The sequence below is a fragment of the Macrosteles quadrilineatus genome, unplaced genomic scaffold, assembly GCF_028750875.1.
Source record: "Macrosteles quadrilineatus isolate MER2022 unplaced genomic scaffold, UCM_ALF_1.0 Scaffold_1__1_contigs__length_201487025, whole genome shotgun sequence".
NCBI lineage: Eukaryota > Metazoa > Arthropoda > Insecta > Hemiptera > Cicadellidae > Macrosteles > Macrosteles quadrilineatus.
The window spans coordinates 77049930-77077721 of NW_026542594.1; the positions used below are offsets into that span (position 1 = coordinate 77049930).

The window sequence follows — 27792 nt, forward strand, 5'->3', positions numbered from 1 at the left end:
TCTGTATGTAAAAACTCATTGATTGTCATATTGTAATTTATACACCCATTTTAATTACAAGGTCATTAAATAAATTTCCAGCGTACGGGTTGTATTAGAAAACTTTTTTTAGGGCGACTTCAATAATTTAGAAGAACATGCATAATTAATGCATTTACATTATAATTATTAATGCATTATAGGTGCATTATGCAGCGTAGAGTAAGTTGTTACATTATAACACGAAAAAATAAGTATAGGGTTATTAGAGTAATAGAGCTATTCCATTATTTAAATAGTTTACGTATTTAAATAGATATATGTCAAAAGTTCGCAAATAGCTTATACGAGGCATGTTTTTTAAGTTAGTACCGTTTTTAATTTTCTCCGTTCCAGCACTGCGATTGGCATTTTTGACATTTGGGCTGTGTATAGGCTTCTATTGGTAAGAGCTAGCCGGAAATTCGAGAACAATCGGCCGTGTTTACATCCGGTTTCGAGCATTCAAAATGGTGCCGCAAATTGATACTGCCGCCGACTGTGAAGTGAGCGCTGTAATTAGATTTTTAAGAGCTAAAGGTGTAAAAGCTATTGAATATCATCGACAGATTAGTGAAATGTATGGCGAGAACTTTATGAGTGACTGAATGGTGTGCAAGTAGGTAAGGACATTTTAAGACGGCCCCACCAACGTTCATGATGATCGCACTGGTTGTCATCATGAGTACGGGGACAGTAATGACGCCGATCAGTGCGTTACTCATCATGAACGTTTTTTGGGCCGTCCTGTATTTAAATGCCCTTATCCACTTGCATACAATTATGACACTCATAATATTCTCGCCATAAACTTCACTAATCTATGATTTTCAATGGCTTTCACACCGTAAGCACTAAAAAATCGAATTACAGCGTGCACTTCACAGTCGGCGGCAGTCTCAATTTGCGGAACCATTTTGAATGCTCGAAACCGGATGTAAACACGGCCAATTTTTCTCGAATTTCCGGCTATGTCTTACCAATAGATGCACATACACAGCGCAAATGTCGAAAATGCCAATCGCAGTGCTGGAACGGAAAAATTTAAAAACGGTACTTACTTAAAAAACATGCTAGTAGGTTGTGAAAAATACGTATTGTCCACTTAAAAATAAATATTAAAGTAGTTTCTTTAGTTTTAAAGTTTATAATTAGAAACATTAGTGAGTGAGCATTCCTCTAAACGTCGAAGTTCATTTGATAGTTAAAATCAGTCATATACAAAACTAACTTATTGTTTTGTGACAGCTCAGCTAATTAATGGGTTAGAGAGATGATTTTTGCGTTGAATGGTTCCTTAATTAATAGGATTTGTTCTGATTATAAGTTGTTCAAACTATTCAACTTGTCTAATGGATGTAACATACAAGTAAATAATGTGTGAAATCAATGCAATGTTTGTTTTGCGGGTGTGAACAATTACAGTTTATATAAAACCCAAAAAAAGTATTTAGGTAGCTAAAGGAATATGCCATCCCTCATATGATGTCCACCGACAACGAAGCTTGTTTCCAATGGTTTTTTTTAACTCGCCATCCCCCGGTTGCAGCCGGGTTGCAGCTCCCCGGTCCCCAGTCCTATCGCCTTGTGATTTCTATTTGTGAGGCTACTTGAAGAGCAAGGTTTTCGCAACGAAACCCCAAACTATTGCAGATCTGAAGATCAGTATACGTAAGAAATTGCCGCAATACCAATGCCCATGATACGACAGGTGATTGCATGTTTCCAAAAAAGATTGAAAACATGCTTGGATGTCGGTGGACATCATAATATGAGGGATGTCATATTCCATAAGTAAAAATGGTTTAGCTATGCAAATATTTCTTTGAGTTTAAATAAACTGTAATCGATTGTTATTTTACACAGCGTTGTTTTATTTATTACATAACAAACATTGCAAGATTTCGCACATTACGGTATTTACTTTTGATGCTACATCCATTAGACAAGTTGAATAGTTTGAACAAATTATAATTACAACAAATGCAATTTATCTATCTATATATTAATAGGCAAGCATGTTTCTTTAAACACTTTTTTCTCAGCTCGTGTGCGTAGCAGGGAAAATCTAAGCATACCTTTAGAAAGATATTTTCCTGTAGAAGTGCAGACTCCCTTTAAAAATTAAAATAGGCTCAAATATAAGCACAAAAAATGAATTTGAAATTTTAAACATTTAACATGGGCTTGATGGGTTGCCATGCTGGTGACAAAATAACAACGAAATATAAACAGAAAATTAAAACAAATGGAAGAAATTCAAATCACAGGTTTTATTTACAGTGTGGGGTGAAAATAGAGAAGCCTGAACCTTTACATTCCATCCCCATGTTAAAGTTGTCACCAGTTTTTTAAATTAAATTCGTAGTAGTTTATGTGAGCCACCAACAGACTGCGCTGATCTAAATGACTACATTTCTGTCCAATACACGATGGTTTTTACCATCATTTTAGTCAAACTGTTTGAATGAGATATAGGAACTGTTATGACCCATCACCTTTGTCAGCAACAAAAAATAAGGTATAAAATAAAATTTAAGACACTTTCTGTGAATGGCTCACACAACTACGTCATGTTTTTAATAAAAAAGAAATAAAAAAATGGTGACAGCTGGTCCATATAGATGGGAAGTCTACCTCAGTATCCAATATTCAATACGTTACATGTTTTTGGTCGAGTTTTCGACCACTGGACGACCATTAGTACAAATTAATTAAGGAACAATTCAACGCAAAAATCATCTCTCTAACCCATGAATTTGCTGAGCTGTCACAAAACAAAATGTTAGCGGTTATTATGGAGCACCCGTATAGTAGCAATTGTGATGAAGATAACTTCAATGTCAGTTTAATTTGTAATCATGTAGTTAAACGTGTCGCATTTGGTCTACATAGCTGAGCCTTTATTGTTTACATACGTGCAGTCAGTGAGTTACACCCTGGTCCATAACAGAGATACGTGAGTGTGCCAGGTGCATTATCTGGCCCCTTGTTATCATACTGATGCCCGCTGTGACGCTGTATGTGGAACCAAACGTCTCATCTCGTCTCCGTTACCCTCGTATTTAGCAGTGTCGTCACGCAGTACTGTACTGACTACAGACTACAGTGTGTGCCATAAACACACTGACACGTTCACGCTTCACGATCACATCACTTCCCATCACTTTCCAAACGTGGACTAATTGTTACATCGAAAAAACAAACTGTGCGAGAACCAGTCACACGGCCCCCTCTGTCGACGATCTTCGATGTTTGTCAATGAATATACTGTATATGGTGGTTTACCTTACCTTTACTTTCGACTCAGTTCAAATCCATCTGTTCGCCTTCTTTACGTTAGTAAAGAATAACTAGATTTGGATTGAAACGAAAGTAAAGGTAAACTAAACCACTCTCTTACCAGTTCAGGGGCAGTTACGACAGTAAATAAAATCGATGGTTGAATGAATAATTGATTCATTAAAATATTGTTTTTGGAAACTGATTTAATCATACATATGAATTGGAATTTAAATATTAACTGGATGACTGTTGTTCTTATTCATGACTCTTATTCTATCTGGAGGATTGCACTGGCACGAAAACTCTGCCAGAAAATCGCCACTCTGTAAATCTTTGTAATACCCAAAGTTAAAAACTTAGAGCTTTTAAATTGACAATTGTTTAAATATTCCGTGAATTTGGTTACAAGATGAGTTGAACTAATCCTAATCTACATTTGATAAAAAACTATTTACAATTTCGGATGAATAGCAGTTAGTTTGATTTTTATCCCTTCCTTTCAAAAACGTTGTTTATTTATTTCCATTGTATATATCTACGCTAGTGGCATTTTTAAACATTTTTTGTAGGGGAACGGTCCAAACTAGGTTTTGTTACTATCTAAGTATCCAACGTCAACCTTATACCTTTAAGCATTATTTATTGATCGCACAGTGACAAATAACATCTGTATCCGCTAACAGGTAACGATCTCGCTTGGAATCAAACCAGCGACCTTAAGATTATAAAGAGGGGACTATAACTATTCGGCTACCCAGACAGTGTTATAACGTACATTCAACTACCTTGCACTATACATGGGCAAATATGTGCATCAGCCTGCATTGTCGCATAGAGACTAACCTTGTTGTTTGGACCATCGAGGTAGACTTCTGGAGTGATCGCGCCCGTGTTGAAGCGAACCGTTTTTCGGTCCGGCCGCGAGTAGCTGTGAGCAGCCCGTGGTAGGCAAGAACGCCAGCGCTAAGATGGGCGGGATAGGGAAAATCGCGACGCGCGCCTACTTTTATTTTGTTTCCAGACGACATGATTTTTTTTAGGACAAATGAACGATTGAATTGTATTCTCTAATAGATTGTGGTTCTTTCGGAATTAATTTCATTCTTACTTTCACATCAGGTATATTTTTAAAACACGATTAACTTCAACTTTTAGTGTAATTTTCTTGTCAGTGACATGTTTTATTTTATTTTATTAAAAACAAATTGGAATATTTCCCTAACACATTTGTATAATATTTTTAAACATTTTTTGGCTTTTGAAATAAATTTGGATAGAGGGTCATAACAGTCCAATTACTGTAATAATTAGAGATTGGTCTCATGTTTATAAATTAAAATGAAATAAAAGGCAATAAGAACACTTTCAACGAATCAAAATAATTTATTATTATTAAATATAGGCTACATTATCTATTTGAACTCAAATAAGATAAAAAACATTATATACAAACATTAACACCTTAATAACATTTATGTCTAGATTTTTAGATCTTAAATCCTAAACATTTCTAAACAAAATCAGTTTGGTTAATTTTTGTCTTAACCCAAGATTAGGCAAGTTGGAAGCACTTGTAGCTTCCCTGGCTTTGTGATGGCCAATTACCTTTAAAAATAACTACCAATTGCTTTAATTAGCATTACTCGATGGTTTACTTCGTCTAAACCATTTGCTGGGTGGTTTTTAAAACTCCTTAAACTCGGGAAAAGTAGTATATTTTGAAAAAAGCTACATTAATTGCAAGTAGATTATTACTTGAGCTGGTCTCAAAACAACAATAATAAAAATAAACGAAATAAAAATTTTCCGTTTGGATTGCACAATTTTCGAGGGACAGCCGGGCGTTGTAATGGTCAAAATTTGCTATTAACGCTTATTATTTCCAATCTACTATAATTTAAATTAAGTAAATAGGAAATTGTTTCAAAAACACTTGAAATATTATTCAAGACATTAAACCTATAATTTTTTACAATATATCCGAAAACTTTGTATTTATTTTCCTGTGGAATCCGATGGTCGTCCCCTTTGCTTGCCTATTTGTACAATTAATAGCTGCACATGATGTTACCATCTTGGAACATTGGGAACATTTTAAAACTGAAAGTCCAGTGCATTAAAATATCAACAAACGATGGCAGAGATGATAAGACGCCCAACTCAAGTGTGCGCTGCTCGTAAACAAACAAAAAACATCTCGATCCTATCAATGCCTGGCAGTGCTACCACTGCATTCACGAAAAATCCCAGATTTCGGGTTGTCATTCATGAAATTTACCCGTTAAAATCTCCAAATATTCTTCTTGTTTTTAAAGTATGGCAAATAATCAATTTAATTTGAATGAACATTGGTCGTTTGTTTAGCTGAAAACAAATTTATAAATTTAATCTTAAACTTGATTGTTAATTTTACTCCTTAAGTACATGTGGAAAGGAAAGTATGTATTTTCGATAAGATCCTATACAAATACTTATTAATAAACGTTCTAGATTGTTTTCTGAAAATGCATATCGACAAAGCTACACAACCGGGACCGGGTACTCCGGGAGTGGCCGCGCGGTGGCGGCGCGGTACCGTCCCACGCTCGTTTCCAAACGATTTAATAATGACGCAATCATTTTATCACAAATTGGTTGATTTGAAAGTTAAGATCAACTCATTGGCTACAACTTTCCCGCTAGAAGTTTGTTTGTAACCCAAAAATAAAAATTTTCCTCACTTAGTGACTTTTCCATGTCAGTCTCTGGTAAGTCTTCTATATTTTCAATTATTAAAATTCGAAATAATTATTACAATAAAAGATATTTATACTGTCAGAATCCGATGTTTATGTAGATTAAGAATATATAAGTTTTATTTGACTGGAGCTTTTCCGTCGAGCTACAACAGCGAGTAAACTGCAGCGCGCACGATACTGAAATACGCCCGAATTCGTTCTTGCCTACCACCGCTTTCCAGCACGGACCGTTTTTGCCCCATTTAGCGATCACTCCAGAAGTCTACCTCGATGGTTTGGACACACACAGCATGTCCTCATGTTCCTGGTCAGGTTAGTATGATCCATCACCTATCATGTAGGTGCTTGCTCGACCTACTATGCGATTAATGGAATCAATTAGTATGGTCAGATATTAATGACGTGATCCATGTTCATAGCGGGTGATCTATTGTCTCGAAGGCTCTGATCTATGACCTACCGCAACACTAGGTGTTTACTTAGCGCCTGATTGGAGGGACCCGCTAGAAAGTGGTTTGCATTTTCTACGGCCATTGAGGCAATCGTAAAAATAATGTAGACAAGTTTTACCGTTTTCCAACCATTTACAGTTATCCATAATTATCATAATCTTAGTTTTTTAATACTAACCGAATAACATAATAAGGTGACCAATATATTTAAAAAAAACTATTTTAGGCATGGCATGATAGTTTTTTCCAAACAAATATATGCAACACAATTTCTAGATTTCGCTCCAGAACGATGATCACTTGTGGTGTATAGTCAGTCTAGCATACCAGATCCCACAGGTAAAACTGAGTGCTTTCTAAACGTAACGGTACAGTGGTGGTATAGTGGCGGTGAGTGTAGCGGCGATAAGACAACTGATAAGACAAAGGACCAGCTGATCATATCTGACAGGAGATACTGCAGATACGTGACAAGTACGGTACAGTGCATGCTGTCTGACAATGCCTATCAATGTGGATGTGGCCTAGTAGGGCTGATACTTTATAGTGGACAATACAGAATAAACACCAGTGGCATTTTATGTGAAAGGAAATCAAACCTCAAACGCTGCTCCTCAATTTTATTGCACCGGGAGGGAATCGAACCCCTTTCATGCACCAAGTCCTAAACCGACGCGGGTACCACTAGGCAACACACTTATTATTGCTTAAAAAGATCAAATGAGAAAATTATGCATGCTAATAAGTCAAACAACTGAAAGCAGTTATTCGGAGTCACTCAAATAGTTATTTACTAAAGCAGCGGGACACCGTTACAAAGCAGGTTACAAAGAACTGCAGTAGTGAGGGACCGGTGACATGCTGTGTTGAGGCACTGAGTTTAACTCATGCTGCGTCATTTGATGCTGACTGGGACATTTGTATAAAAATGGTTCTGCCTTCTCGTATATCAAAACTTGGCAAATAATGGTGAATTTTTTCTTTTATGTTGTGATTCCGTCATGTTGGACAGCATTTTCAGGTTGGAACAGTGACTTTAAAGGTTTTGTAGTACCGTATTGCATATATACAGGGTCGGGAAAAAGTATGAAACCCCCCTATTAACTGGTTAATGCTTATTTTATATGCCTCGGTCTTAAAATACTCCTAGAAATAAAGGCTTTCATTTGAGATATTTATAGTTTGAATCAGCTAAATCTAAGATACTGTATTACTCAATCAAAAAACATAAATTTGATGATTTTTTCGGATACGGAATTTAATTTGAGATATATTTATTCAATTGTAATTACGTTATCCTTATATGTATTGATTGAAGACCCTTCAGTGAAATACCAGCTTTCATTTGAGTTATTGTTTACTAAGCTCGGACGTGCCTAAAGCACGTTGCTGAATCATGGACAACCGAAATTGTAAAAAAAAATAGTTATTTATCCTGGATTAATATTTAAATTATTGCTTGAAATCTCAACAGTAACCGTAAACCCGTGACCTCAGGAACCGATGTCCCACGCCCTAACCACTAGACCAGCTCGCTCCCCCTATACAGTACATACTATATGCTAATTTGCCGATATAACATAGACACCGGAGCTATGTTGGTCTCTATATCCCCTCCTTCACGCCTCCGTGCTTCATATTGTAATTAGTGCCTTGATTTCCTTACAATATGTACATCAATATGTATGAATGAATCTCAATTACGCTGTATCTCTGCCAAATTGCTGCATTTATTTAAATTGCTAGCAAGCGAAATGGGATTTAACAAAATAGCAACAGTTGATCAAAAGAGGTACCCTTGCCGGATATTTGCGATTTGTTTCCAATTTATTCTTCAAGTCATCACTCAAGTTAAGCATTAATAAACCATCCAGTTAATACATTTGTTTTTTATTCTTTGGTGGAGGGGGTTAGTTTGATAGACAGTTGACCTATTACAACCCAAAATACTCTGGGTGGTAATAAAATCAGGAGGTCGTCAAACAGATTTTTAGCGCATTTTCCTATTAATGACTTTATTTCTTTGTAGGCTTTAAACAGTCCATAAAATAACTCATACTTTTCCTAGCAGGATATCTACTCTTTGCGCCAGTGTCTGGAACTATCACCAGGTTTACTCAATGTATATTTTGCATCTAGAAGAAATATAATGTCTCTCTCGCATTCATACTTCTTCCGTAAAACGAGTGGAGGGACGTCGAGAGCAAAGTTCCGTTACACAAATGTCACGAGCATGACGTGTTAGAGTGAGTGGTCAATGCACTACACCTTCAGCCCGCATCATTGATTGTTACCAATAGCAAGAAGTGGCGGAGTCCGTTAGAACACTACAGTTACTTACTGTGAGGGTGACACTGCGGGATAGACAAACAAAGAACGGTACTGCACGGGTCGCCGCCCCGCGCTCATCCTCATGGGAACCGTCCAAAGCCACCCATGGGCCAACGTCCGCTCCATCTGCTGGGAAATGTTTGGAAAGAGGACGTAGATGGGACTCAGGAGGACAGAGATCTCAACCGCAAGCCAATAGTGAGGGGTTAGACACGAGTAGCATTGATCATGTTCGTGGCTCTGTCTAGTTGGACGTCAATCTATAAAATATGAATAACTTTAGCTGCACACGCGGGAGTACAGAGTTCTACGGTTTCATCAACGAGGGACAAGGCGTATTCAATGAACTTGGACTTGGCGATGATAGATCTTTGGTCATTCTTGGGTTCTACTTGGGCTACAGACTCATTTTGGAGATATCAGAATCACTCAAAGACACTTATATTTGGCATAGGGTTTTAGCTCTACACCACCCGAAAGTATTGATGACCCATATTATTTGTAATTAAATGTAGAAAATAATTCCATAGTATTTTTTACGTTTGGACCACTACTGAAAATTGAATAACCGCTGTTGTGTAATATGAAAATTATCGTCTTCAAACTAGGGAATCATGCTACGACGATAGTATACTTTCTAAATAAACATAAATTACAATGAAAACCCAGGAAATAAGAGAACTATTTTTATGAAAGTGGAACGAAAAGTTATCGAGATAAGCTTCGGTCGCGTGTGTTACATATGGTTGGCCAGCGCGACAGAGTACGTAGTAACATGGAACACCGACGTGGTATACTGGCACCGACCAAGAGACGATGAGGTTACACAACAACGTGTACGTGGATATGAGCTTCTGGTAATATCTGGGCAAACGTTTGTATAATCTATTACTACCCAGAATTATTGTCTGGTTCAGATATGATTCGCCCTCAGGGTTTCGTACAAATGAATTTGAACGTCATTCTAATGGAGTTATTTTTAAGTTCTATAGTCGCTGGGTTTTCATTACATATTTCAATAAAATTTAAATAAAAGAGAACAGGATGAACTTAATGATTTTTTTCTCGTTGTGGTTATTCAACAAAGATACAAATATCCATATTACTTAAATCGCTTATTATTAAGCTCGGATTCGATCAATAGTTTGAGTAGTTTACAAACAAATGTACAATGGCATATACAAGACCAGGTGGAAGTGAAGTTTTGGATTTACTTTGTCTATACACGAGGTTTTGTGACAAAGATTGCCAAAGCTGTTGGATATTACTATGAAATGTTTGTAAATCTCTATGTTGGTTATTCTGACGCAGTATATTTAGCTATAAGGAAAACAGAACTAACTGTGCAGTCTATCGAGTATTAATGTGCAGATTTACATATTTTGATTATTTTTATGATGAGGTCTCATTGAATATTTTGGTGAATTACTTCTCACTTATAATATAGCTTATATTGCGAGGAATATTTCTATCAATAGGTTAAAGAAACGCCACGCAGATTTGTGCTGTAAATAAAACAAGACATTATACGGTGATTAGCCGAACAATTACAGTAACGACCTGTGTGAGTAATGGCGGCGAATGAAACACTGTGAAACGGCAATTAATGAAGGCATGAGTTAATGGACTTTAGGAATAGTTTAAACGTGCCAACATTTACAATGCCATTTGGAATGGTAAGAATCGCAATTATTTTTAATATAAGTTATTGCAGTACAGTATTTGTAATCCATCTCCAATATTATATCCAACGCTAAAGTAAATTATACATCACTTATGATTTTAAATGAACACCCTTATTAAAATTAGGTACTTTTCCTCGAGATCCTTGGACCAAACACCGCCAACCACCAATGCGTTTTATCCAAGTGATAATGCGGCGAACCCTACAGACCTAACCTGGAGTAATGTGAAAAATAATTCCAAGCTAGATTCTAGAAACTAGAGACATGAAAACAAGGCTTGTGTAGACTGAAGCCAGGACTAAATGATTTTTTTATGAGGTGATATGTTAAACAGTTTTGATTGGAATTCACTAGTAACGTTTCAGTTATTATACATTCCCGTTTAAATAAACCTCAAAACTGAAACATTTTCATTAAAAACTAAATCAACACAAACAGGTTTGTAATCAAAGGAAAACTCTTCTTGGATCCACGACCAGTATCAATAACATTGAGGAATAATTCTGTCTGAACTGTAGGAAAAGAACACTGATGGAAAATAATGTTGTATTTGTTGTCTTGGAAAGTTGCGACTGGACAAAAACATTAACCGAGTTATAAGAAAATAAAGACGTTAGCTATCTATTTGATTGTTTTCTCACCATATTTTCGCATGAGTATACTTTCCTGATATACAAATTTTCGGGCTGTGATATTGTTGAAAAATCGTTGTTCTGTTTTGTCAATCTATTGCAGTACATCCAATTCGATTTGGCGTTTGTCGTGTAACAAATAAAAAAAATAAATAGAAACAAAAGATGATAAAAAAGGTTAATGCCATGTTTAGTAAAAGCCAATGATAATGTCGTTACTTTAAGTAGCTTAAGTAATGTGATTTTTATAGGAAATTTCCAGAGATTTCAAAAAATCTAAATATGGTTGATTCCGGAAGGAGGAGTGAGAGGTCTATAACTATCAGAATTGCGCTTTTTCACCTTAAAATTCTAAAACTGACAACCAAACACACTGTAGACAGAGTTTTCCCATTTCAATCATTAAAACATAATATTTCGTTTGACTTAACATTGACTTCAATATTTTCTTTTTAAATAATTTTTTTGCATAAACGCTTATTAAGTAAATTAAATTAAAATTAAAAAAAACAATTTACGTAAGTTTAATGGTTAAGGAGAACATTATAAACAATTTACATTTAAAATTCTTTTTTTCTGGAGAATGAGTAGATTAACTGTTTTAGTAAGCTTGTTATGGATATCATGATCCAATTTGGTAAATACAGTATATACAGGGTGTCACAAAAAAGTGTGATGGACGATACAGGACCTAATTCTACATGCAAAAATATGTCAAAAATTAAGGATACAATTTTTTGGATTTCGGCTTAGTTTAGCCGTAATCCGCCATTTTTTTTGGGGGGAAATATTTATTATTTCAAAATCCCTTTGAGATATTTTTACGAAACTTGGCAAAATTGTTTACACTATAGTAAGTAACATTTATAAAAAAAATTATTATTTTAACTTTCCAAATTTAAAAATGGCGGCCGTTTGAATTTTTTAATGCCAAATTTCATGAAAACCGGTACCTAAATCAAAATTTTGTAAGACACAAAAGTTTTAGTATTTTTTATGACAAATCCAACAAAACAAAAAAAATGAATAAAACTGGTTCATAAATAAAGAAGCTGTGTTTATTTTAGTAATTTAGACTGAAATTATTAATATTAAAATGTATTAAATGTAATGTAATAATTTATGTAACGTATTAAATAATTTCAGTCTAAATTACTAAAATAAACACAGCTTCTTTATTTATGAACCAGTTTTATTCATTTTTTTTGTTTTGTTGGATTTGTCATAAAAAATACTAAAACTTTTGTACCTAACAAAATTTTGATTTAGGTACCGGTTTTCATGAAATTTGGCATTAAAAAATTCAAACGGCCTCCATTTTTAAATTTGGAAAGTTAAAATAATATTTTTTTTTATAAATGTTACTTACTATAGTGTTAACAATTTTGCCAAGTTTCGTAAAAATATCTCAAAGGGATTTTGAAATAATAAATATTTTCCCCAAAAAACAAAATGGTGGATTACGGCTAAACTAAGCCGAAATCCCCAAAAAAATTATTCTTCATTTTTGACTTATTTTTGCATGTAGAATTAGGTCCTGTATAGCCCATCACACTTTTTTGTGACACCCTGTATATTCCATACCAAGCTTTTATCATTTTACGGACTAGCACTTTATAACATTTCTTCAGTAAGTAAACCTAAGTACTTATAAAGCTAATATAGGGAATATATATGACATGTTTAAGGATATGTCTTAGTAAAAATCAAATCAGGCAAAAGAAAATCTCAAAGTCCGCAGGACTGCAGGTGTTTTGCAGCGGGAGTATTTTATATTAACCTCTTGTACTTTCTTTTCAATATCTAAATGAATGTAAAAGGGATAATGTTGACTTGCAGTTACTGTATTGGCCGTGAGAATGAAGATGTCAGACTGCCATGGGAGACTAGCCACGGTATAGTCGAGCGGTTTGAGCGGTCATTCGTAGGACATCCATCACTAGTTTGGTTAAAAACAGTCATCGTTAGTTGCCTTTCAGAAAGAAACTCTTGACCCACATTCATGGATAATCACCTGAATAACCGATGAATATTTTCTTGAAAATCAAAAATGTAGTGGGAATTAGTGTGCGATCAATTAATATGTACACCTATAAATTCCAATAATCACTTCAAAAAAGTGTTGTTTACTTGCAAAGCTCTCAAATGATTACAGAAGAGAAGATTGAATTCGAATAAGATTTTCCCCTAACAACTCTAAAATGTTGACACATCACAGTCATTTAACTGTCAAAATCAAATCTAGCAAGCAAGTCCCCTTTTTCCCATTTAAGAAATATGAATTACCATACATAAATATAAGAATGACTTCGACTAGGCTATTATAAAAACGATTGATGCACTAAACGTTCCGACATAATCCTCTTGACAACTCGTAAACTAACAATGCAAACATAATAAAAATTTGTTACATAAAATATTATGTTTTTTTTTTACATCCAAGCAACTAGTATCAGATAGAAATGCGTGAAATTTATCCAGTGAGACAAGGGGTGAGCTGTGGTTACATACAATAAAACATTGAACTGTAGGCCAGATGATGGATTTTAGTGACAGGCACCAGGGACGAAACCACCACATCGTGATCGCTCATCCAGTGAAGTCAATCGCGCTACCAACAGAGCATAAGACCACGTACGTTCATAGACAATCAACGTTGGTAAAATGGCATATAAAGTGTAGTTCAGACCCAAGAACAAAAACAACACCTAAATGTTTACCAGAACTACAATAAAGTTTACTTAAACCACAGAAATGTAAAAGACCAACCAACTGGAACATACTACTTGTCTCGGTCTGAAATGCAGGCAGATGAGCTGTAGCTGTTTTGTTTGTGTGCGCAGCGTGGGAGTAGGACACGGTCCATGACCTTGTGCGTACTTTCGTCACTTTCACCGCACCGGTAACGGCGCACATCCGTGGCAACGAACTTGACTGCCTCTCACTCTGTCACACGAGTGGTGATTTCAGACATTTAAAAACCTGTTATCATTAAAAATATTTAATAACTGATTTTTTATAATTTGAGGTGTGCACTAACCAAGTGAGTTCAGAAATTTAAAATCAGGCCAATTCCTGGCCTATTCCACCTTATGCAATATGCAACTTTCTTATGTATCTTCAAGATACAAGTATGTTCTAACAAAACTACTAGTTACAGTACACTGAAATAACCAACACAATGATTGAGAATCGTGTAACATTTTACTTACTATATAGCCACATGCTTCTAATTCATATTTGAAGTGAACATTTCTTTTTAAACACTGAAACTATATCAGCGTGTAGGAGAATACAGTCCAGTTAGCCAAAATATTTCCAAATTCCTTCAGCTACGTTGAAGGGTTGAATCGAACAAAAATATTCGAACTACTGAACTAATACCCAATTAAATAAATGAAAAGAAGTTTTGCTATAGAAATAACATTGTTTTGGTATGTTAATTGCCGTGTTTTAATGGTTGTATATTTCATAGCAAATGGCAGGGAAACAGATAAAGACAGTCAAACATACCCATTCAAACATACATATTTTACAGGCAATTGCAATCATTAATCAGTTTTAACATTGATGACGCAGAACAGTTTCAAATGGCTTGTACTAGAACAAAACCTGAAATGTGACGAGGTTATAGAGATCTAAAACGGTGAGCTAAAAACTCTTCCAATGAGTAAAGGTCTGTGAAGACAACATGTGCTTCAGTTGTGTTTTAATTTTATGTTTTAGTCCTTATGATGGGACCTGTCTCCGGTCTCCTGATTCTCAGTACACCTGGGACTGGCCAATGGTCTAAGACCTGGGGACTGTACCTAACCTAAAACCGAATTGAGCGTTTGCTTTTCAAGAAAACTTGTCTAACGAGCTAAGTAAAGCTTTTCAACACTTTACTTAGAGCTGGGAGAATTGAAATGGACCTAAAATTGTTGTCATCAGTTCTATCGTTCTTATTTACGATTGGGATCCGATTTGCAAATTTAAGGAGCGATGGGAAAACTACATTTTTAAAAGACACGTTAGTCAATTTTGAGAGGGGGCTATGAGACGCTCAGAGCATTGTTTAACCACCTACGTTGAAATCCCATAATTTAAGTCATAAGATAAATTCGAGTCTTATTGACATATTGTTCCACCAAAAACATTGTAGGTAAGATGTATCCGACCTTTCTGTGCTAACAGTTCGTGTGGTACATGTGTTGCCAAGGCAAATCTTAGTACAAGTAGTTATCCAAGCCCGAGTTGCGTAACTGACCTGATCCGCGCCCAGTTTTGGTATCAATATAGTTGGAAAGTGGTTTTGGGGGCACTAGAAGATGCATTAACCCCAGACTTCCTGGACTGACGGAGAATCACAACCGCACTACAATAATACAAAACCATCGAAACGGAACCACTGTTACTAGGACCGCTATAACTGAACCTGATATGGTGGTGGAGAAATTGATATCAGACAATTATGAACTTTCTCTCTCTTCCGAGATAAAAATATCATTTCTAGTACAACACGGGGAGATTGAGTAGACTATATGTTTCAGTTCTTAAGAAGAGAAAATGTTAATTACAGTGCATTAGTTCATATGTATTAAATTAAGGTCTAAATTGATGAATAACCAATGGAAAGAAATGTACATGTAAAGGAGAAAAAAGATCTCAACTTGGAATGTTCATAAACAGAGACTCGACTGATGTGTTGAATTCAACATGTTTGCGAAAACTGTGATCACATGTTTCAATGAGCTGTAGAAATTGAATTGGCAGGTTATACAAAACAACAATTGGCTCGCGTAAGAAACAAAAGGGCGGACAAATCGGTTGCGCGGTATCCTGCTGAGATTACGCCTGCGTCACAAACACGGCTTTCTCCGTCGATTCCCTGAGTGACGCAGGTCTACTAGGAACTTGAGTTGTGTGTACTCAAGTTGTAAGAACAACATTTTATATCCTTCACTATCTGTGTGACCTGACCATTGTTGCTGAACATTTTGGATAACCAAAACCAACTGGACTATTACATAGTTTATCATTCGCATGATGAGCAATGCACAAAATTTTAGTTTCTTCACGAAACGATAATAGCTTTAAGTACGTATTCTACGAAGCCCCATTCTTGGCCTCATGTAGAACCTTTGAATCCGTTCTATTAGCCTGCAAACAGTTAATGTAAATGCGAGACACATCCATCGGGAGTCTGAATATAAAACAATAAGAAAACTATTAATTATGATGATGATTTTACTCCCTCAAGTATTACATTACGTTAAGCCCGGCATAATTTCAAGCGGAAAGCCAAATTTCCACTACGCCTGTTGCAATAAAACATAGAATATGTAGGCCTAGTCCATTTAGTAAGACTTATATATGTCATTCACTGTAGGAAATCGTACGGGTCTTCGCTAAGAATGCCTTCTCACAAAGGCGTCCATTTGTCTCAGTGTGGAGTGTTAGTGTGTGTAAAGCAAATCCTGGCACATTTCTCATCACTGGCACTACTTGCTACTGTATTCAGATGTCGGATGGATCTGGGAGCGGGAAATGTGATGTTCACGCCAGGAAATGTATCTCTTGTTAATAGTTTCCGGGTGGTTTAGAGCCGCTTCCCATTTCCCAGTGAAACTAACATAATTACGCTGTCTTCAAGACAAACGCCCGCCGCCCTAAATCCAACCCAGAATCTGCCACCTCTAATATCTACTGCACGACCACTGTTGGATTCAACCATGTGCGATTTGCAATACTGTCAAAAATTAATTAATTAATTCTGATTTTACTTCCATTCAATCAATATTTTAGATAAAATTTTCAATTTTGATTTCAGTTTGTAAAAACCACTTTTTAATTACTCACAGAAATGGTATTAAGAAATATAAAAAAAAATAAATTCCAGGTCAACTAAAACCAACCAACAAACACATATAAAAATACTAGCAGAGTACCCGTCCTTCGTACGGGGTTGGCATATAAATATAAAATCCTTATTGCAGTTATACTAAAGCTTTGCGTTTGCAACGAGGCAAAACACAGTTTAATCCCATTTTATTCATTAAATTTACAGTATACTATAAGTATTACACATCTTCCATAGCCATAATGTTCTACCACTTCACCTAAACAATAGAGACAAATAAATTATCAAAACATCGCAAAATATCACAAATTATTCATGAAATTAAAAACATAAACATAACTGTAAACAATCCTACTTTTGCAGTTCTCATTGCGTATCACAGTTTTTTGTTGCTGCTTAGTTCAAATTAGCTGTTTTCATAAATGCAAAAAAATAATAGTGCTGCACCCTGTTTGTAAATCTTATAACTTTTTAATGCTTTTGCATATCATAGACCAACTTTTTCAGTTGTAATAGAATTCTTAAATTCCCTTGTAATATGAATACTCATAAGGTTAACATGGGGAACTACAGAGCCACTGGGGCGGAGCCCGAAAGGATTTTTGAGATAAGGATACTGTATGTCTATATGTTAATCGGGAATGTGAGCTATCATCATGTCAAATGTCAGCACAGTCCGTCCAGTAGTTTATGCGTGATTGAACTTCAAACAAACAAACAAACAAATACACAAACTTTCACTAAATAACTAAATAATCTTAACCAAACAATTTATTTTGGGGATTTATTTATATTGAGATGAGTCAAATCCCCTACCTTTATAAAATATTGAAGCATATTTTTGCACACCTAAATAGTTCTACCTTTTCCATTTTAAAGTGCAGTCACGGTGGACCAATAAATTAAATTAAAAAATATAAATTAAAATTATTTTTACCAGCCATTGACAGGCTACTATTTAGTGGCACTGTTTAGATCAACCATAACTGCTTTTATACAAGCATGATTTGACCTACATTAATGCCCAAGGTTCTTATGATATAGTTATTTATACAGTTTATTTCCTCAGTTTAGTGCTGAAACATCCAAAATGCATGTCCCATGACAGCGAGTGCACTTACGCTGATGAGTCGTCAGCGCGCTCGAGCGGCGCGTCCCCGCACTACAATGACCTCTGTTTACTTTACATAGAGCAAGAAATGGAAGAGCGAGGCCTGTTTTGCCTCCATTGGCGCTGACAATGCGTTCGGTGACCCGGCAACTGAAAACTCGACAACTGGCCCACTAACTCATCCGAACACACTCTCTCTTTCTCTCTCACTCTTAAACAAACATTACCGTTTTGATTGTGTTTGACTACCAATACAATACAATTGGGGAAATCTAGGGAGAAGGATTGTTAGAAATAATGTGTTTCGTGAATTGACAGTGATGCAGTAGGCCTACTTGTGGCTATGTATCTGGATACTATATATCTGGCCGTTAGTGTCATGTAATCTGTAATCGATGAACACATGTACTCTCAATCTCAACCACTGGGAGCAATACATGGTTTCAATGCAGTTGAGTAGCAAAGATTCTTCTCAGACAGTTTGAAAATAAGTTGGCGACACTTAAAGATACTACTACTACGATCAGCTGTTGCAGTGTTTTCTATGTAGTTAAACGCTTGGATTTAACCTAAAACTAACCTAAAACGTGTTGTTTAGTCTTCGAAAGACTAACTATTTGTATGCTTTATAATAACTGTAGGGAAAATATAATGTGTAACACGAGTGCAATAGTGCAAATTACCTTTGCTGCACTCGAGAATCTTTCCGAGTAAACATTTCTCTCGTGTGCAGCAAAGTGCCACTTCGCACACTAGTTACACAAAAATAACTAATTACTGTATTGGTAGCTATACAAAAAGTAAAACGTCAAGTTAACTTAAAGTTGAGATGACATATTCAAGACTTAAGGAATGCTAGGTCGAGGTTGTAGTTATCGTTATCAATAACGGTGACCGTAAAGGTAATCGTAATTGTAACTGATTTACGACGGAAGTTGTCGCAAGTCACTGATTGCGACCAAGCGCCTTTACAAGTGCAAGACGTTATCTGCGACCGTTACAATATCGTGACAGACGATAATTACATGGTAGGCCTAATATCAAAATTTTGGACACAATGGTAAAGTATCTGTAATTAATTTGAACATTTTATAACCAGTGCAAAAAGAAATTTTAAGTTTGTACAGGTCAAAAACTCGATAAATATACTAAACTCTTGTTTCTACGAAGTGTAAATAAAAACGAGAAATCAATAAATGTAAATTAAAATACCTATAAGTCTAGCCTGATTTTGACAAACTGCAAATGAGAAAATGTTATCGTGTCAATTTCAGTAAACCAGCATGATACGAACACAATTTCTGAAATATATAAAGTAAAAAAAAATGAAAAATCTGAAAAGTATTTTTATATTTAATATAAATAGAAGATAAACGACAGTAAATTTGAGTGAACTCACATTAATAATTTATGTCTGCTTATGACAAACTACTTTAAATTGTGAAAATAACGTGCCATACCCAGTAGGTATTAACGGCAGTCTCTTACCATGCAATATTCAGTAATATCAACAAGAAACATACATAAATCTGCATAGTTTAATAAAATATTTTTTTTTTCATTTAACAGATCCATGAACTGTATTATACAGGTATAGTTCATTTGCCACTACTTTATCTTCAATTCCTTAACTCTATCAAATAGTGAGTCCTTTATAAACCCACAACAAATAACCGCGTACGGGTAAACGTCCAGAAAATAAGTTTACAATAAACAAACGATACGAAGTCCTTTACCAGATTGATTGATTTTAGTTTTCACCAGTACACAGTGCCTAGTGCCAGTAATGGTGAATTATACATATTCATTCATCTATTGGAAACTCCTCAAACAATAAATAAAACCGTCGACAGCGATGGCGATGACAGCATCAGGACTCTTTGTTTCTCTCTGGCTGATAAAATCCCATTGTTGTTATCTGTGCTGTTGGCAACATTGTTTCCGCCAGCTGATAGTGACTTTAGCGCCATTGTCTCGCCTGAGACTGCTTGCGTAATTAAGAATTAATCAATCATCTATTGTCTTATCGCAACCGTACTTTCAAGCTCACTTTCTTCAAAGCTCAGCAGGGGTGCTGGGTCTTGAACTGGGTGACGTAACATGTTAGGGAAACTACTTGCAGCCTTTGGAGGTTATCACAATCAAATGCAGATGACCAGTTATAGTTTATGGCACTGCAACTTTTTTAACAAGGGTTTATACATAGCCTAATTAAATCAAACTTATTCGAGCCCAACAACAGTCTGTATAAAAATAGGTTTTTAATACATAAATGTAGGCATGAGCCAATACTGGTTCAAAGGTGATTGTTTATACCTGTTAGTTTTATAACTAGCATTCTTCATTCATCAACATTCATTCATATCATTCTTCAACATTCCTGGATAAGCAACTCAATGTTCAACACATTTATACTCCAATTATCAAATAATTGTAAGAGGCATAAGAACATTTCTCCCGTCCCAAAACAGGGAAACTCTATACTGTATGCATTTTATTTGTACAATAATTGCGAGCAAACTTGTTTAAATTAATTTGTTATTTGATTAATTAAATGTTATTTGGTTAGATTTAATTAATTAAATGTTATTTAGTTAATTATAAGCCAATTAATCAAGTATTTTCTTGGATATCTGCTCGGAAAATTTCAGACTGTAGACAAGATTAAAAGTAAACTACACTGGCCTACAAACTCGATGATTTGAATTGGGTTTCCAGTAACAGTAAAATACATGCTTTGCACATGTTTTAAGCGAATCGCTAGTTGAATTACAGTAATAAACCAATACAATACCGGTATATTGCTGGTACAGGTTATTGTTATGAGAAGGACATTGACATGTAAAATAGTGCTATCATAAAATTATTATTTGCTTTATCTCGTTAATTATGCATGTTAGGAATCAATGTATCAACTAATAGTCTGTATTGGCACATTAGCATATACACACACTTACACACCTTAAAAGCACAGTGAACATGTCCCATTAAATGTTACACATGTAATTATTCAACTGGGGGACTTCATTTTTAGAGACAATGGGGTTAATATTTTGATATATACAGTACAGACTGTCCCATAAGTAAACAGGCAAAATCTGAGAAATTTTTCTATAGGTTAGATGTTCTAGCCCTGGGTTAGATTCAAGAAAAAGTCAAAAATGAAATCTTTTCTAATATCGCTTCGTTAACCATAAATCAGCCATTTGTATTTTTTACATAAACATTTTACCTTTGGATTTTTCCAACTGATCTTATAAAACTTGGTATGTACACTATGTTAAGGTACACAAGTTTTATAATTTCAATTACTAAAAATGGTTGATTTTAAAATGAAAACATTATAAAAAAAAAAAAACATTAATTTAGCATTTAAACTTTCCTATCAAACGACACCAAGCTCAAAAAGATCGAGATTATTTGAAATATCTTAATTTTTATTTGAAAAATGAGGTAGAATTAAGATAGCTAGTCAGGTTACACCTAATTTTGCATTATTTTACAACTAAAAATCGTAACTTTACATCTATTTTCATTCGGCTTTTTAAAAATGATGATGTTTGTTTAGGAACTCGAAATGCTAAATAAAAAGTTTCTTGACATTTATACAGTAAGCCCTTTTTCAGTAATTTAAAATATAAAAATTAAAATGAATTTAAATTTTGAACTGGTCCAAGTTGTAATACATCTTTATTCTCGATTTTACATTTTGGGATTATGTTTCTTTTGCTTTTACTTTGCGAATTATTGATTTTGATTAGCTGTTAGGTAGAATTTAAAGTTGCAATGCAAGTTTGAATGGAACATATTAAAATGTGTGTGTATGTTTGCAGGTGCGGCGTTGAGGAGGCCAAAGACATAGTGATGAACACAGTGTTGTCTGACTCGCCTGCACACCAGACGTAGACCCTAGTGCTGTACAGTGCTGTAGTGTTGTAGTGGCCATCTCTATCAGGCGCTGCACGCTGCCCTATCAAGACTGTCTCTCCACATTGTACACCTCGGTCACAGTTAATGATTGTGAGGTCGTTGTCGATACTATTAGAGATGAAAATCGTATCATAAAATGTACACTAAGGCCTATCATTGACATTTGATACTAAAGTAGACATCCCATCTACGTAGACCATCTGTTGGTAGTTTCTTTTTTTTTCAAAATGGTCATAGTTGAATAAGCCACATCAGTTTAACTGTAAAATTTTTTTACCTTTGAACTATCCTATAAGTAACAGTTCATTTTTCAAAGAAAACACCTTTATGGTTATTCAAAATATGGGTAGCAAATAATAATATAAATATTTAATTAATAATAATAATTGTATTAATTTGTATTTAAATAAAACTGCAGCGTATCCTTGAAATGTATATAGAAATATTTTAAATCAAATTTTAGTGTTCTTAAGACATTGCTTATAACAATGGGTGTACATCAATATATAATTCACCAGTTTGAGAAATTTCTCTTGTACCTTATTCTTGCAGACGACATATAATTACTGTATAAGAATTGCCCCATACAATGTCAACACTTCAAACACCATAAATAGTTATGGTGGAACACACAGCAGCGGACGATAATATCACCCAGTCAACATCTAAATGGACCGATTGGAAGCGGGTTGCGATATTTTGGAAAGGGTGATAACATTTAAAAGTGCCTCTGCCCATAAAGAGGTGATATATTAGGCTTATCTGGGCCCAGTGGTGAGATAATACAGGTGTATTGGATGGCGCACCTGACATTGTGTGACATGGAATACATGGAACCTACACACAGGACACCAGCACATTAGTACTGTATACGTGTGTTGGTCTAAACAAATTTATAGCCATGAATTCAGGCGTGCTTTGGTAACACTTAGCTGAATGTTGATTTGCAATTTAAGAAACCAAAGAATAAACAATTTTACTGTATACTTATTGTTTGAGTGTAAATATGATGAGTCAATACAATGTGAAGGGTCTTATAGTATTTTGTAAGATTATACTCCTATTCAATAACAATAATTTTAGTTGTAGTTTTATATACATTTCCCGTTGTTGTGCGTTATTACAGACTTGTTATAGTAATTTATTTTGTAGTTTTAGGTGTACCAGGCTAAGCTTAAATAGTTGTTTTTCTTGTTTTTATGGTAATTGAAATGCATTATTTCTTATAATAAATTGATATTGTTAATGGTTGGATTTTTACTTTCTCCCCCTATACCATAGTATATGGAGAAAGTATTGTTTTCGTCAAAATTTTCTAGTTTGAGTTTTGAGTGGATATATTCGTTTTGGGTCCCCCTGGACCCAAAAAAGTGGTTTTCGAAGTGATGTCTGTGTGTGTGTGTGTGTGTGTGTGTGTCTGTGTGTCTGTGTGTCTGTGTGTCTGTGTGTCTGGATGTGTACAGAGCTAGAGACTACACCTGTGGTCCGATTTCGATGAAATTTGGTATGTAGGTTCTAATCCATGGTATCTCCAGGCGTTTTTTTCATTTTTTTGAAATTTTGATTTTTAATGGGGATTTTCCCATAAAAACCCATAAAAAACCGGAAAAATCGGATTTTCTCAAAAATGGCCCGAACGATTTTGATAAAAATTTAGTATGTTGTAGCCCTTTAAATTCTGAACAAAATGGTACAAATCCCATTTCTGTAAAAATTACGGTTCAAAAGTTACGGTAAATTATGTTATTTTCCCATAAAACCCCCATAAAATAACGAAAAATAGGATTTTAGACAAAAATCCGGTTTTGATTTAACATAATATGTTAAGGTCCTTACAATTTTGATAGTTTTTTTCATTTTTTAGAAATTTTTATTTTTAATGGGGATTTTCCCATAAAACCCCATAAAATAACGGAAAAATATGATTTTCCCAAAAATGGCCCGAGCGATTTTGATAAAAATTTAGTATGTTATAGTCCTTTATATTCTGAACAAAATGGTACAAATCCCATCTCTGTAAAAAATACGGTTCAAAAGTTATTGTAAATTATGTTATTTTCCCATAAAAACCCCATAAAATAACGGAAAATCAGATTTTCCCAAAATTGGCTCGAAAGATTTTGATATCAATTTAGTATGTAATAATCCTTTAAATTCTGAAGAAAATTGTACAAATCCCATTTCCGTATATTTACTCTCACCGCTTACACATGATAAAGGTTGTTGACAAACTTATGGGAGAAAGTATGTGTCAGAATGCTGATACCGTTTATTCATTTCCGTTGTGTGCTTCTGTTAAATAGACGTAATCTATATAAAAGAATACTTAATAAAACCTTTTTATATTTCCCAGAGAGCGCCTGCGTTTTATACAAAACATTAGAAACATCACTCAAAATAGTAAGAAATATCTCACAAAACACCCAAAGTAATAAGGGTCTAAACCATACCATAGACTAAACCAACACAAGTAGACTTCCCATCCCATTGTAAATTTTGAAGCTCGTTTTTCGTGTCTACCGGTGACACTGGTTATAGTGTCGACAAAATTTTGTTTCTATAACTTTAGCGTTAATTTCATGATTTGTGCTTTACTGTTTGAAAGCATAATATGGCATAACTAAGGAACGAGTTATTGTTTACGATTACATCGTTTTATGTGGTTAAACGGGATTTTAAACGACTGAAATAAGAAGAAACAAATTGTAAACAAAACACGACCTCCATAGTGCACAGGACAGAACTAACAATAAAATTGGCTTCAGCTGTTCCATAAGGATGGGAAATCTACTGTTTTAATAACGTAAAGTAATAATAAGACAAGTTTAAATTGCCCGTTTAACACTAAACGCTAGAACCAGCTGACCATTGTCACCGTCGCAAAAGATTAAGCTGGTCAAGTATCACGAAACAATATTACATTATTACATTTAGAATCGCCCTTCATGAAACTAACAAACCAAGCACACTAGTTTTTACAAATCTTCGGACTATTACTTTCTATTGTGAGCCAGATCAAACCATCCGAGTGACTCTTACAGATATTTACAAACAAGTTTTAACATTCTGTTATTTGTAGATTTTATATCAGCTCAACTTGGCACAATAGTTTTAATAAATAATATTCAGCAAATGTAAACGACCGACAACAAACGAAGAAATAAATTTTGTTATTAGACTAGCTGCTGTAACCGTGCTTTGCAACGGGAAGAGGACTTGAAAGAGAAGAATTTGTTTCTTAGTCTACATCTGTTGTATAAAATAGTTACACACCCACCGACCGTTTTAGAAACAACATTCAGCGTGCCACTTAATTTGATCAATGTTTGTGACTTGTAATTCAGGTAAATTAATGGAAACTACCATTTCAGTTTTAATACAAATCTTGTATAGGCTAATATGAGACAATCTTACCAAATATTCGAAGAACATTTTCATATACTTTATTCACATTCACTGTCAAACCTCTCTTTCATTATCTTTTACCTTTATTTTTCATATTTTGGATTTCAATCTTGAAGTTTCAAACTACTAATCATTTAATTTAAATAAACAAATTTTATTTGGCACATCAATATATTTGTAAAAAACTCCACTCACAATAAATAATAAATCATTAACAAACATCAGCTCCAGCTGATATAAACTTCAGCAATATTGTTGTGCGTTTTTAATAGTGTTTAGAAATATTAATGAAATCGTCATATTAAACTTTAAATAAAGCTAGAAATTATTAATTTACCACATACTTAATACCAATTAGGATTAGTTTAAATAAGAAAATAAAGAAAACTTTCATCTTTGTATCTTTAGTACATATTTAACTAGCAGAGTACCCGTCCTTCGTACGGGGTTGGCGTATAAGTATATAATTCTTATTGCAGTTATACTTGTCCTCTCGTGCTCTGCGTTTGCAACGGGGGAGGACACGGGTTGAGAAAATCTGGCCCTTTAAATTTACGGTATGGTAAAGTACAACACATCTACCATAGCCATAATGTTCTACCACTGCACAATAGATGAAAGTAAATGAACGCAAAAAAATACGCATAATATCACAAATTATTTAGTAAATTAAAAACATAAACATAACTGTAAACAATCCTACTTTGACAGTTCTCAATGTATATCGCAGCTTCTTGTTGCTGCTTAGTTTAAAATAATTAGCTGTTATCATAAATGAGCAACAATAATAGTGCTTCACCCTGTCATCGAACCTTTAAACTTTTTAACTCTATTACATCATAGAACCAACTTGTTTAGTTGAAACAGCTGGCAAAATTCTTTAATCTATGCAATTATAACAAAATCTAATGGTGTCTGTCGGTATGTATATTACGATTTAACGTAAACACTACTGAACTGACTGGCTAAAATTTTACAAAAATATAGCTACCATACCAAGTATGGTCATAGAACTATTCACACTTCGATACTGACCGTGGGCTTTCTTTGCCCCTTTGGCATTAAAAGTTCTGATGCGAGGATATTAAAAGTAAATATTATTTAGCCTCCATGACTGCAATGAGAACAATCACAATATTTACATTTGCTTTCACATTTAAACAAGAACTGCCAAATTTCGTATTTCACAATTTCAGATACCGTAGCTGATCCAAAGAAATTAAATGTAATATTTTACACAAGTATATGATAAGTTTATTTAATCTAAAGCTTAATCATAGAATATTTATAAAAAATATTTATATTCTAAAACTATGTCGATGATTATAGAATAAAAAAAAAATCTATAACTGTAACCCTGACTCTTTTTAGATTTTTTAAAGTGTCTAAATTATAAAAATAATGTTTTTGATATACTTTCATTGAAACAGTATAAAAATTACAATGTATAGATGTTTTGTATGAATTTGAAGGATTTTTTTATAAACTCGAACTTGTGTTTGATTAAACCTAACATAACTTGCACTCCACATTGACTTTTTTACGTTTTGGTTAGTTTAGTATTGTGTTCTGCTACACCTATGCAAATATAAGCGTGGGTTAAACTAAAGAAACCCTTAGATACATTTAGTTAAACTAAAGAATATCATAAATAACTAAATTGTAACTGTTTATTTGGTGTCCCAAAGTCTAGTATATGTGTAACTATACAGTATTTAATTATTAAATGGTAATACAAAATACTCTTATTTTATCTTCACATAGTTCAGATAGGTAGGTTCTATCAGTTCACATTTAATTTATTGCATTTCAATAAATTTATTATTTACATTTTGCTACACCACTGCATTAAACCAAGAACAATAGCACAAACTAAACTGTATATAAATAGTGTACTTTTGTTTCAAAAATCAATGACATATCTGTAAGTTATGTTTACTTAAACAATGGTAAGTGTAAAGATGTAAAGACAATGGACTATGGAACTGAATAAAAGAACTGGTTTGTAAATTATGTTGTCCGTTGATACATTTTTGTAGAGTAGAATCAGAGATGCAATGAAAAATATACTGTATTTACTATTACATTCTTTGTTCTCGATGTTTTGATAATAATAATATTCAATAAAAGGTTAAATTAACTTCAAGTTAAGTTTACTTCAAGACGCACCCAATGGGGAAGATCAAGAACTTATATTAGGACTGATGATGGCAATTTATTCTGCCGAAATGCATCTCCTATAATAGGGACACAGCAATATTAGGATCGACCGGCGGACACAGGTAATTTAACCTTTTATTGAATGTCATACCGATCCGGAACAACAACAAACAACAAAAAATGAAGATAATTATAATAGTTTT

At 34.3% G+C, this 27792-nt stretch overlaps 1 protein-coding gene across 1 annotated transcript in view; it reads left to right on the plus strand.

Annotated features, from left to right (window-relative positions):
* The window catches only part of LOC128982761 (uncharacterized), a 32203-nt gene extending 10182 nt beyond the window's left edge, over positions 1-22021 (plus strand). The window contains exon 3 of the mRNA XM_054401722.1: positions 21928-22021. Within this exon, the coding sequence (XP_054257697.1) occupies positions 21928-22000 (73 nt within the window). The 3' untranslated portion in view covers positions 22001-22021. The remainder of the gene's footprint in view (positions 1-21927) is intronic.
* Positions 22022-27792: the final 5771 nt, after the last annotated feature.